The 12,648-nt window shown below is 42.1% G+C and overlaps 1 protein-coding gene across 1 annotated transcript in view; it reads right to left on the bottom strand.

The window, feature by feature from the left end:
* Cfap54 (cilia and flagella associated protein 54) overlaps positions 1-12,648 on the bottom strand; it is a 287,635-nt gene that overhangs the window by 110,264 nt on the left and 164,723 nt on the right. The window contains exons 48-50 of the mRNA XM_021205638.1: positions 8,557-8,610; positions 3,951-4,158; positions 1,690-1,754 (exon numbers count right to left, since the gene is read on the bottom strand). Of these exons, the coding sequence (XP_021061297.1) occupies positions 1,690-1,754; positions 3,951-4,158; positions 8,557-8,610 (327 nt within the window). The remainder of the gene's footprint in view (positions 1-1,689; positions 1,755-3,950; positions 4,159-8,556; positions 8,611-12,648) is intronic.

Raw genomic sequence — 12,648 nt, 5'->3', positions numbered from 1 at the left:
TCCTCCATCATTGGGAAGAGAGGCCCCTTGGTCTTGTAAACTTTATATGCCCCATAGAGGGGAAGGCCAGGGCCAAGAAGTGGGAGTGAGAGGGCAGTGAAGCAGGGTTGGGGGAGGGTATAGGGGACATTCAGGATAGCATTTGAAATGTAAATGAAGAAAATATCTAATAAAAAAATCCAAGTTACCATATTGGGAATCTGGAGTTGATTACGTTTTCTGATAGAAAATCAAGAGTAAGCAGAACAAATATGGCAGAAGACAGTCTTTCAAACAATAGGTTTCACCACACACTTCCAACACAGGACTGGATCTAAAGCCTCCTTCCTGAGGATTGGTTCACAGTACTGGAAGAAGGTACCATATGCAAACTTCAAAAGGAGGGACAGAACCAGAAGCCCTTCCCAGCTGTCTATGAACCACAACAACAGCCAGCATGATAGGGTCACCCTAGTGTACAGTTGAGGTACATATGCCTCGGTGGTTTACAACCACTCTTTCATTGAGCTTAAGGCAGGCTCAGCAAGAGGGAAATTAAGTGTGGTACTGAAAACTACCTATCTAACAAACTGCCCAGGCCTAGTGAATTCGTGGACCTTGGAGGAGAACCTACAACTGCCACGCTACTAATCCAGATTAGTAATCCTTACCTACACTCTAAGTATTTGTCTGTATGCCCAAAGATAAGGATAGCTCTCATTCCTTGTCAAGGAAATGTCCCTCCGTGTTAGGCAGAGACCGTTGCAGGAAACCACAACCCAGTCCAAATGCAGAGCTGTGGAGCCACGTCCCAAATGGAATGCCTACAACACAACTCCGGTCCTCAGAGTCCAGGGTTCATGAAAAAGGACAAAAGGAATTTAAGAACCAGAAGAACAGAAAAGGTTCTATAAGATTGTATCTTCTAAAACTCTCAGAGATGTCACATGCACGCGATCTCATCCTCGTGGCTGCTTAAATAAGACCTGAAGAGGGATCACATTGTCAGGCATGCTACTAGGGAGAAAGCACACGAGGCTTCCTCACTTTGCAAAGAACTACAGGCAACCATGGGGTGCTGAGACCGGGGCGCATGGTCTTCCTCAAGGAAGAGCACCCCAGCATTGGCTATCCAGTACCAAAGATTAGCTCGGAAAACTTGGCATACGAGTAACATTACACGGACTGATCAGGTCTTATTTAGGCACTTAGGATTATATATTTGTACACAGATATATGTAACAACAATTTAAAAAATAAAAGAGACCGTGAACTTGAAAGAGAGGAAGGAGGACATTGTATATAAGGAGGTTTGGAAGGAAGAGAAGCAAGGGGAGAAGAGCTGAGATTTTATTATAGTCTCAGATAATAAAAAAAGAAAGAAAGAAATCGATCTCTAAAATTTTGTGTGTACACAACAAGGCCTATCATAGGCTAATTTACTGTAATGGTTAAAAGCGTGGGCCCTTTAAATAAAAAAAAATAAATATAATCAATTCCCAAATCTGCATTTTTGTTATTTGAATGGCACTAGTAAATTTCATATATTATCTAAACTTTTTATGAAACACAGTATAGTAAAAAATGATTAATACCTACATTATAGTGGTGTGAAAATTGAAACAGCATGCAAAATGCCTGTTGTGTGGTGAGCATTTTGATAAACTATGTACCATGATTTGAAGAAAAAGAGGAAACCTTCAGACTTACCTTGATGGTGTTAAGCGTGTAGTCATCTCTAAATCTCAAAAACTGACCATGAGAGTTTTCATTATCTTTCATATAAAAATGTAAAGAAAAGAAAATTTTTAGAAATATCAAGGATTATGCTTGCAATTATTAAAATGCATCCCTCATGGGACACATAAATAAATGTAAATACAGAAAGTCAACAATGAACATTATAAATGCATATGTATATCAAACATTTCCTAAATATACCTTAGAAAGCTAATGCTGATTTTTACAACCAATCAGAAAACTGAAAATAGCCTTTACATGCTGAATGATGTTACTTAGATAATTAATTTCCAATATAAAATTGTGGTTCCTTCCCTGATCTTTCATAAATTTCTAACACTTCAAACAAGCAAGCAAATTTAGTTCTACTGCTATGTAGAGGCCCTTGCTGTAATTACAGGGAGGAGGACCGTCTGGAACAGCATGTCTAGTCAAAGTAATGTCATTGAATATCTCACTCAAATTCTTGATCTACAGCCTAAAGTCTGTCCTTCTTCCGAAGCAGGATTTAGATAAAAGTCTTTGCCTGTGTCAGTCAACCAGTTGGGCCAGGACACATCACCTGACTGTACATCGCTACAGAAACATTATCTACCTATAAATTGGGCAAACAGAAAGAATGATTTTAGAGTCATGTGGGACTTGGCACTATCTTCCTCTTTCCATCCAATCCCAACCTCCTGGCTATTATACTAAAACATGAGACTCTGGACTTAGGGGTCAGCTGAGCCACGGGATTGAATTTAGGCTTTTTTCCCATGGGGTGGGTGGATATCAGGGAGATACACTTTTGGCATGAGAATGCAAGGAGCCCTGTGATCCTACTCCATGGGGAAATTATTTTTTAAATGTCTTATGGACTCTGGGAAAGCTTCCTAAGGCACATAGCACATGCTCAAATCAACTTAACAATTTCAACAAATTCAGGTCTGAGGGAGCTACCTTGTCTCCAAACAGAAGGTGGATAGTTTCCAAGGGACAACACTCAGCATTGAGACCTGATCTCCATACTCGAATGCACGCCTGTGTACCCACACCCATGCAATACAAAGCTAAAGTTATCACACTCCTTGATTTTAAGATATATTAAACATATATAACATACAAAGTAGTATATTATCACCTACACCCCCACCCATTTGCATACCCACAAACATGTTAACATGAATAACATGTATACCACATGCACGTGCGCATGTGCACACACACACATACACACACACACACACACACACACACACACACTATCAATTTAAAAAAACAAATACAGCCGGGCGTGGTGGCTCATGCCTTTAATCCCAGCACTCGGGAGGCAGAGGCAGGCGGATTTCTGAGTTCGAGGCCAGCCTGGTCTACAAAGTGAGCTCCAGGACAGCCAGGGCTATACAGAGAAACCCTGTCTCGAAAAACCAAAAAAATAAATAAATAAATAAATAAAATAAAAAAATAAAACCTGCAGTTAAACATCAAATGGAACTGTAAATAAGATGTATTCTTAAGGTATCATCTAGTATATTTAAAAAACACAAATACTTGATAGCTCACAAGACCCACTCTTCAGTGTCCACCATAGGAATACACACTGTCATATGAATTGTATCACTGTAGTACGGTTCTTTGGAGACAGTGTATGAATCTCAACAGGGGACTGCTTCTCTCTACCATAGGATGCTCATAGCACAGAATAGTAAATAGATACAGTGAGTCAAAGCCAAGCAATTTTCCTGGAATCGTTTCAGTCAAACCTTTTAAAAGATTTATTTATTTTTATTATGCTTGTGTGTCCGTATGTGCACTTGGTGTGTTCAACTACCTGCGGAATCCGGATGGCATCAGAAACCCCAAGCTTGAATTATAAGTGATTAAGAGCTGCCCAGTGTGGGTGCTGGGAACCAAACCTGGGTGATCTACAAGAGCACCAAGTGCTTCTAACTGCTAGACCATCTCTCAGCCTTGGATTTTGTTTTCATACAAGAAAGGCAAGACACAAAAAAATGTGAGCATTCTATAAAACAATGACAAGCTCTATTTTGCATATTTATCATATTTCTATGAATATGCATGATGGATAGATGAATATGTACATGCTTGTACTGTGACTTAAGCATATATGTGCCACAGGACCACAGAGGGAGAATATACACCCATGAATATTGATTTGGATTTTTGGGCGTGGAGTGGTTCATGGTTGAGGAAACCCGGATAAAGCAGAAATAAAAATAAAAGCTCACCTTTTAGGTTTTGGGGGTTGGGTTTGCTCTTCTCAGTAACAACTGGGTAGTACATTATTTTCGGTGAAGGATCGGGAATACAGTTGATTGTCGCAGCCAAACTTATCAAGAAGTATGACTTGGCAAAATTAAATTTGTTTAAGAGATGCTGGTAGCCAAGGTTAACCAGAATGTGGGGCAAACCTCTGTTTATTAGCTCTTCAAGTGCCTACAATTAAGAGTGGAAAGGGGATCGATTAGTTAAATATCTGCTCGCACATTAGGTTCACTCCTGTTTTGTATTTCTGATTTGATGTCAAACCAAGTATTAGACATGATAGTTCTGTAAGAGTGAACCCTCCCAGTTCCTCGATGCTGCACCCTGCCTGAAGTGGAAACTTCTTCTTTCTTTGGAAGGTTAGTTATGGCAAACGATAGTTTACTGGGTCACACAGGTGAAAGGATGTCTTGCTAAAGCAAACATGTGAAAGACTGTTTTCCTGAAGCAGACCCAGATGAAAGGATGTTTTGATACAGCAAACACATGGAAGGACCTGTGATGAAGGAGTATAAATAGGATCCCACAGACAGTGGGGGATGAGCATTCAACTTTGGTTTGGTTTGTTCTGCCTCGCTATTCTTCACTAATAACTCCCATGTATTGGGAGATTACACAGAATTGTTGATCTCAACTTGTTGTAACGCTGCCATTGAGAACAACTTACCTAAGAGCTGCTCGTGAGGTTCCTACAGCAGTTTGATGTTTTTGTGGCCTCACCTCAGGCCAGTTGGCAAGCCTAAGGGTTCCTTCAGGATTGAACTACAGCTGCTGGTTCGTGCCTGGTGTCTGCCTGCTGAAAGGACTGGCCTGTAGCTGCTAGTTCATGTGTGCTGCCTGCCTGCCTAGAGAACTGGTCTGCAGCTGCTGAGTCATTTTGGTGTTTGCTACAGGACTGAACTGGTGCCAAAAAGCTCACCCCCAAAGAATGATTGCTGAACAGGTCCACTTCCCCCATATCCTAATAACTTTTCTTTTCAGCTACCTCTGCTGGGTGGTGGGCTAGAGGAGAAGTTGAACCCTTATTAAAAGTGAGTTACAAAAAACTTACACCTACACCTGCCCTGCCACATAATGAGGGACTGACCATGGGGTCAGAGTGAGGGAATAGACTCCTTATCAGCAAAGGGGGAGACTGCAGAGGCTCTACAGTCACATCCACAGGTTGCTCTGAGTTACCATGCATGCAAACTGGTCAGTAGTAGGAAAACAGTCTCCCAAGCCAAGCCAGCCAAGCATCCATGGTCAGTCATGCCCTTTCCTAGCCACACTCCTCTCCCCCCCCCCCTGCATACATACACTCTTCCCCTGCCCTCGGAGACTCTAAAGTTCATTTGATGGCCTGCAATGGAAGACGGCAGATCAAAAGGGCTTGGCACTGCAAGTGGCCCCACATTAAGGTGTCACACATATCTGGTCACACTGTGAACCCCAAGATTGTGTGACTTACTGGCAAAGCCTGTTTCTGGTTGTGGTGTGACTCAGCCCTAGCACACACCTTTAATCCAAGGGCTTTCTGTTTATTATAAACAGGATTAAATAAAGTCAACTGTAGGTCAAGAGGTGGAACAGGCAGCGTGTTGGCAGGAACTGAAGATAGAAAAAGAGGGAGTCAGGAGGACAGATAGGGAGACACACAGGAAGTAGAAGGGAGGGACATTGAGTTTGAGGGGCTTTTGGGATGGCGTGTAGGAGAACTTCCTTTTAGAATGTCAGCTGAGGAGGAAGGTCAACTGGGTGCTTTCTCTAACTCTCTAAGCCGGCACGTTTTCAACCCAGCATTTATTGGCAAATTTGTATGTTTGAGATTTTGTTAAAAACATTGTCAAGGACTCCACCAAAGCCTTGGCAGCAATCATCTGACAGGTTGCCTGTCCATTCATAATCCACCTGGTCATTTCACAGTTTTCTACTCTAAATCCTAATCACTTCTCCTGTCTTCCCAGCTACTGAGAGCTGAAAAATCTCTCAGTACTGTTAATTGACTGATGCTTGATTGACAGACATCAAAATAATACCTGGCATACAGCAGACGCAACAGATTAAAGAGATCCCTTTAGAACTTGAGGTCAGTGAGATGTTGGGTCTGTGAGTAAAGGTGCTAGCCAGCAACCCTGAAAACCCCCAGAACCTACAGAGTAAAGAAAATCAACTCCTAAAAGTTATCTTCTGACCTCCGCAGGCATGCTGGGAAATGGACACAACCCACCCAAATAAGTAACTAAATGGGAAACATTAAAAAACAAACAAACAAAAACTTAAGTGGATCAGATCACACTTCTTTCAAGGCTCTCCAAGGGGTCCCCGTGTTGCTCGTATAAGTGCCTGAGTTACAATGTTCATACAAGATACTCTCTGACCATATGTACTGCTACCAACACCACCATCCCCATCCATACAGCTCTCGCCACACTAGTCAGGGTCACTAGCCAAGCCAGTCTGGTAGAAAACCTATGCACTTATTCTGTTTCTAGATTACTCTTTTTTGAAGATGTGTGAGCTCCATCTATATTTGAGTGAAGATGAGCTCGCTCAGCCCATCTGAAATTACAACCCTCACTTACTACAATGCTTCCAGTCTGCTTTACACACCCGTTGCTGAGACTTTTAACTACCATGTGAGCCACTTCCCTGGGGTTATGATAGTTCTTATCATGAGTTCTACCCAGTAAAATGTAAGTTCCGTGAGGGCTTGGTGCCGCCCTGTAAGGCTGAGTGGCTGTGGTCGCTGGCCACAGAACAGTGCCGTGGATGCAGCAGACTCTTAATAACTTTTGAATTAATATAGGAAGATGCTGGGTGCCGGACCACTTGCTTCACATCAACAAACAAACAAACAAACGAAAATTCATCATTTGGGAGAGTTTGAAGCAACGGAGGCAGGGCTGGACAGGTTAGCCTGTTTGATCCCCGTTTCTCTTCTCTTACTCTATTCTATGGTTGAAAGCTATGCGTATGGAAGAGCAGATGCGGAGCCACCGGTGGGCCAGAGGTGCAGACCAACAATAGCACCAGGAAAATCATTACTCCTCCCTATCCAGAGAAGAAGCTATAGACTGGCTGGGGNGGGGGGGGGGGAGGCAGGAGAGGGCGTTCTTCTTCTTCCCCCTCAACAAACTGATCTAATGAGCTTTGACAATTACACACAAACACTTGAGGATCAAAGGAAGATTAATTAGTAATGCTATTTAACGCTCCTTTCTCTCCCTCTATGCAGCAAATACAAAGTGTAATCTAAAGAGTCTTGGGCAGGCCAACACTACTGTTTTAATTAATTAGCTAATAGAAATCGGGATCCCATTATTCTGTCAGTCTCTTTTCAAGTAAAGAAGAATGATCAGACAGACGTTCTTTTCAGAGCCAACACTGTTCCACAAAGGACATATTTTTATGATAGCCTGGCATTTGTGACTGGCGAGAGGGACATAGTCCAAATTCCCTGGGGTTCTGAACACCTAAACGCGGATATGAATTCTGATCTCTCTAACACCAGCCCTCTCATTCCAGGCAGCTTGCTTATGAATTAAGATAAAATTTTAGGGGAAAATATTGAATGATACAAAACGTAATTAAAAGTGGACTTTGTGAAATAAAATGCAAAATAATTGAAAAGTAGTAAGATTACATTTAATAAAAAGGGTCTGTGTTTTATCAAAGTGAAGGAAAACAAAACTACAGCAGTTACAAGGGAAATGGCTTTCAAATTACCATGTATACGTATATGTATATATGCACATATATATAGGTATATAAATGTCTATATATTAGCTACATTCAATGCTATGACAAATTGCCTGAAAAAGCAACTTCAGAAAGAAAGGATTTGTTTTACCCCACAACAGGGAAACCACACAGCAGGGACATGTGGTGTCCAGTCTTACTGCATCTGGTCAGGAAGCAGAGAGTTGAACATTGTTGTTCAGGTGGCTTTCCCATTGTTTATACACAGCCAGTGCTCCATGGGCACCACTGTGGAGTTCTGATGCTTGTTCAGCATGCTGGCTGCTCCCTTGGCCCCAGCTGCAGAGGACAGAGTGAGCCTTGCAGGCTCTCCCTGGGGACTCACTCTCCTGGGTGGTTGGTGTGGAGCTGGGAGCCCCCTTTGTAGCACTCTTACTTGGGCTCTCTCCCTCTGAGTGGACTTGTGCTTGGTAGGGCCTTGCCCTTGGGCATCCATTCAGCGCCCTTGGGCATCCCTTCAGCACGCTGATCTCTTTAACAGTGAAACTGCTTTCCCTACAGTGATCATGTGAGCGACATTAGATGCTCCTGTTCCATTCTGTGACAAACTCTACATCCCTCACGTCTTTCTACCCCATTTGCTGCTCCTGTCTGTCTGCAAATCTAAGTAAAAGAAAAGAAAGAAGAGGATTGGGAATCCTGGGTTATTCTTGGCAACAGAGTGAGTTTGGGGGGCAGCCTGGGCTACATGAGACCTTGTCAACAACAGGAGGCAGGGAGGAGAGAAAAGAATGAGTCCATAGAGAACAAGCTTTCAAACTCAAATGCTGTACCTGCCAGGCAGGCTGAAGGGACGCAGAATATTTTCACATTAAATATTGTTATTACCTGCATGTTGTCTTTACTGGTGAGGGGTTTTCCAGAATCGAATGATTGAGTTATCTGTCAAAAAAATAAAAAATATTAATAGTAGAGCCCATATTTATTTGAGCATTCTTTTAAATGGAATTATTAATGCACCCTAAAACCATTTAAGCACCATTTTGTTGTCAAAGTAATATGCAACCTAGTTGGAAATATTAATATAAAAAAACACTAAAAAATTGTATATGTCAACTTCTTTTATGTAGTAAATTCTGATGTATTTCCTGTCCTTTTCTTGATGATTTTTTTAAAATTATGTACTCATTTATATTCCATTTTCACTAACAATTACCTAATTTTATTCCTACAAAATTAAGTTACTTACAAACCTCAGTCTAGAAGGCACCAATGAAGGTAGTATAAGAACTAGGTTTCTTTGACATTTTGTGTTACCTACTGAGGCCATTCCCCATAGTTACATCACCAACCAACCTTAGGTAAAATAATACTGATGGATATTTTGTCTACATTTTGATCACTGCCGTTGGATTGACCCTTAGAGGAAGTTCTGGGTCAGAAGACAAGAATGTCTTGAGGAAACAGAAAGTCTTGACTTCTGCTCCCACCCACGCCGTGTGACTGTACCACCCAGGGCATCCTGCACCATTCTCACTTTTAAAACTCTGTCGGTCTGAGGTGAAATTGAATTGCTATTTAGAATGACGATTTGTAATTCGTTTCCTTTTTGCATGTAACTCCCAGATTCATGCTTGGCTCCAATTGCACTGACTCGAGGGAAACATTTGTTGCCATGGAAGATTGTAGTATCATAGATCAGAATGCGTGTTTTCTCAGCCTGACAATCCTTTCGAAAATATACCTGAGTCAAAATGGATGCTGCTCTCCTATCTCCTCAGTCACCAGGAAGTATCTATCCAACAGCTTCCAGAGACGGACAAGCGACTTATATACAGGCAGTGCCCTTGTTCAAGACCCTGTATGTCTTTGCCTAAATGTTCATGAGATCCTAGCAACTCAGGGCACCAATGTCCTGCCCAGTCCCCCTGAAGGCGATAGGGGCCCAGGGGAGTGTCACCCTCACTAATGTTCTTGGGCTCTTTTCTTCCTGCTGCTGTGGGGCGTTCCATCTTACTCAGCATCCATTCTGCAATCTCCTCCCCAATACACTGCTCACTCTCAAATCCTTATCTCTAGATGCCCACACCAAAATCTCAAGTATAACTTCCCCTGCAAGTCAGCACTGGCACAGCAGAATTCCCCCTGTGATGGCGTTCCTTATTATCTGTGAGACACTGAAAAACTAGTGACTCAGTGAAGGAACTCTTTCCTGATATAAATAAAGTGAATTCATAACAGGATTTTCCATTTATGGGTAAGATGAGAATCTTGATACAAATACAATAGTAAAAGATAGAATTTTTAAAAGTGCTATGAAGAGCCAGACAGTAATCTATAAGTTTTCTTCGTCTCCTTCCTTTGCAAGTGAAAGCAAATTCATTAAACTCTTCTTTAAATAACTGGCCTGCAGCCTAATAACATCGGCACCTATTTTAATTATAAACCCTGAAAGCATTTCCTCTTTTAATTACACTTTTAAATTCCCAGTTGAAGGGAGAAAGCTGCAAATTAAGTCTGAGAATACAGAATTTGAAGTCAGAATCCACCGGGAGATGATTTACCTACACATTTATCTTATCAAAGTTACTGGATAAAAGAGAAGTTCAGGATGTTCATGTAAAAAAAAAAAATGGTTTCTGGACTTTCGTTGTTTGTTTTCTTGAAGGTAATGGCCATCAAAAACACTTGTTTTTCAGTCCATTCATGTGGTCTCTCTATCTTATCTTCCTGGACTATATGTGCAGATGACCCTAAATTCATCTTTTCAACTTCTGTTTTTCTTTGTCTGCCCTGGTTTCCAGATTATTTCAAGTCAATGGCAACTAATCCTAAGTCTTAGGTTCAGTTTTAGTTACTATTACTGTGATAAAACACCATGACCACAAGCAACTCAGAAAGGGAAATACTTATTTGGCTTATCATTCCATATCAGTATTCATCATCAAAGGAAGTCAGGACAGGAACTCAAACAGGGCAGAAACCTGGTGGCAGGAGCTGATGCAGAGGCCATGGAACAGTGCTGCTTACTGGCTTGTTCGTTGTGGCTTAACCAACCTGCTTTCTTATAGAGCCCAGAACTGCCAACCCAATTGGTCCGGGCCCTCCTACATTAATTACCAAAAAAAATGTTCTACAGGTTTTTCTGTAGCCCACTCTTATACATGTATTTTCTCAATTGGGACTTCCTCTTTTCCTACAACTCTCGATTGTATCGAGTTGACATAAAACTAACCAGCACATCCTATTATTTTAACTTTCCCTGCTAAGAATCCCAATTTTATTTATGCAACCCCAACTGGTCCTCTGAATTGCAGATATTACTATTCTACAATATGGACACTACAGCATCACCTAGCTTTTCTATGGCTCTCATGCATAGCTTGTTCAATTGTTCCTTCACAGTACATGACAGCTACCTGCCAACTGCTCAGACTGCACACTCGATAGTCATCCTCGACTTTAGCTCTTACATCCCACCTCCAAACACCACCGCCTAATGCTGCAGGCTCTTCCTTCACAATCTATGTAGAAGCAGACCACTGCTCAACCCCTCCACCACTATCACCCCAGTCATCACTGTGTCTCAGTCAGATTACGGCTTCCTAGATCTCCCCTCCTCCCCCTTCTCCTTCCAACAGCCTCACAGGTCTACCACACACACACACACACACACACACACACACACACAGACACACACACATATTGTTTAATGAAAATCCCTATTAGGATGTTCTATACACAACTTCACAATCTCATAGAGCCTAGCTGGACTCGAGCTTGCCTGGAACAACCTTAATCCTGCTTCCATGTCGCTGAGTACTGGGATCATAGGCATGCAAGACCACACTCAGTTTTCATTTCGTAAAACTCCAGTGTGGGAGATTGGACCCAGGGGTTTATGCATCCTGGCTGATCAATGGAACTATGTCTGCAGCCCGCATGCACCCTTATGTTTGCAGTGTTATGTATATAACCTGGGTCCTCACATGCTAAACAACTGTTCTGCTATAGCACTGCATCCCCAGCTTCCACATTATACTGAATAACAGCACAGCACTGTCTCTGTCATATAGAGTGTGAGAAGATACCCTCTAGAGGATTACACTAAAGGAATAAACCATGCTTAAATATGATGCCTGTCTATGCGGGTGACTGTCAAAACTCAAGTTCATTTTGTTGATTCATTTAAGGCCTCTACATTTCAGTTCAACTTCCAACATATGTCTGTAGGTCTCATATTCACACAAACTACCTCCCCAGAGAGTTGCTCTGCGTGTGTGTGTGGGGGGGGGGGGGGTACATGCATGTATGTACAAGAGCATGTGTCTCTGTGTACAAGTGGAGGCCAGAGCAGATATCAGGTGTCCTTCCTCTATCTGTCATGTATTTCCTTGAGACGGGGCCTCTTACCAAAACTGGAGGACTTCTGCTAAGTTGGCTTAGCTAACAAGCTCTTGGGGTCCAAGGCTGGGGATGAAAACATAAGCAGCAGGTTTCTATGTTGGTGTGGGGATTTGAACTCAGGCCCTCATAGTGCAGAACAAGCATTCATCCCCCACTGAACCATCTTCCAAGCTCCTCAGTAGGCTTCTTATTTTTTTAATGTTTGAACTGATTTTTAACTGCTTTTGTAGATAAATTCTTTTCATATAATGTACTCTGAACATGGTTTCCCCTCCCCTACACCCTCCCAGATTCTCCCCACTGCCGTTCCCATTTGACTCCACGTGTGTTTCCCTCTCTCTTTAGGAAACAAACTTGCTTTATTGCTAGTTTTCCATTCTACGTATATATGCTGGGGCGATGACATTACTACTTATAATGAAATCAAAATTCTAACCAGCATCTGCCTCAAGCAAGGTCACCCAGCAAGTCCCAGATCACCAGGAAACCCAAAGCAGAAGAAAATAATCGCTCACTCCAATTTAATTTATGTTCTCACTGTAAACTCCAGCACTTGTTTTCAAGGATGCTTCA

This window comes from Mus pahari, chromosome 9, assembly GCF_900095145.1.
Source record: "Mus pahari chromosome 9, PAHARI_EIJ_v1.1, whole genome shotgun sequence".
Taxonomy (NCBI): domain Eukaryota; kingdom Metazoa; phylum Chordata; class Mammalia; order Rodentia; family Muridae; genus Mus; species Mus pahari.
The sequence above is the reverse complement of the archived record's forward strand: the minus strand, read 5'-3'. Positions and strand labels throughout refer to the sequence as shown.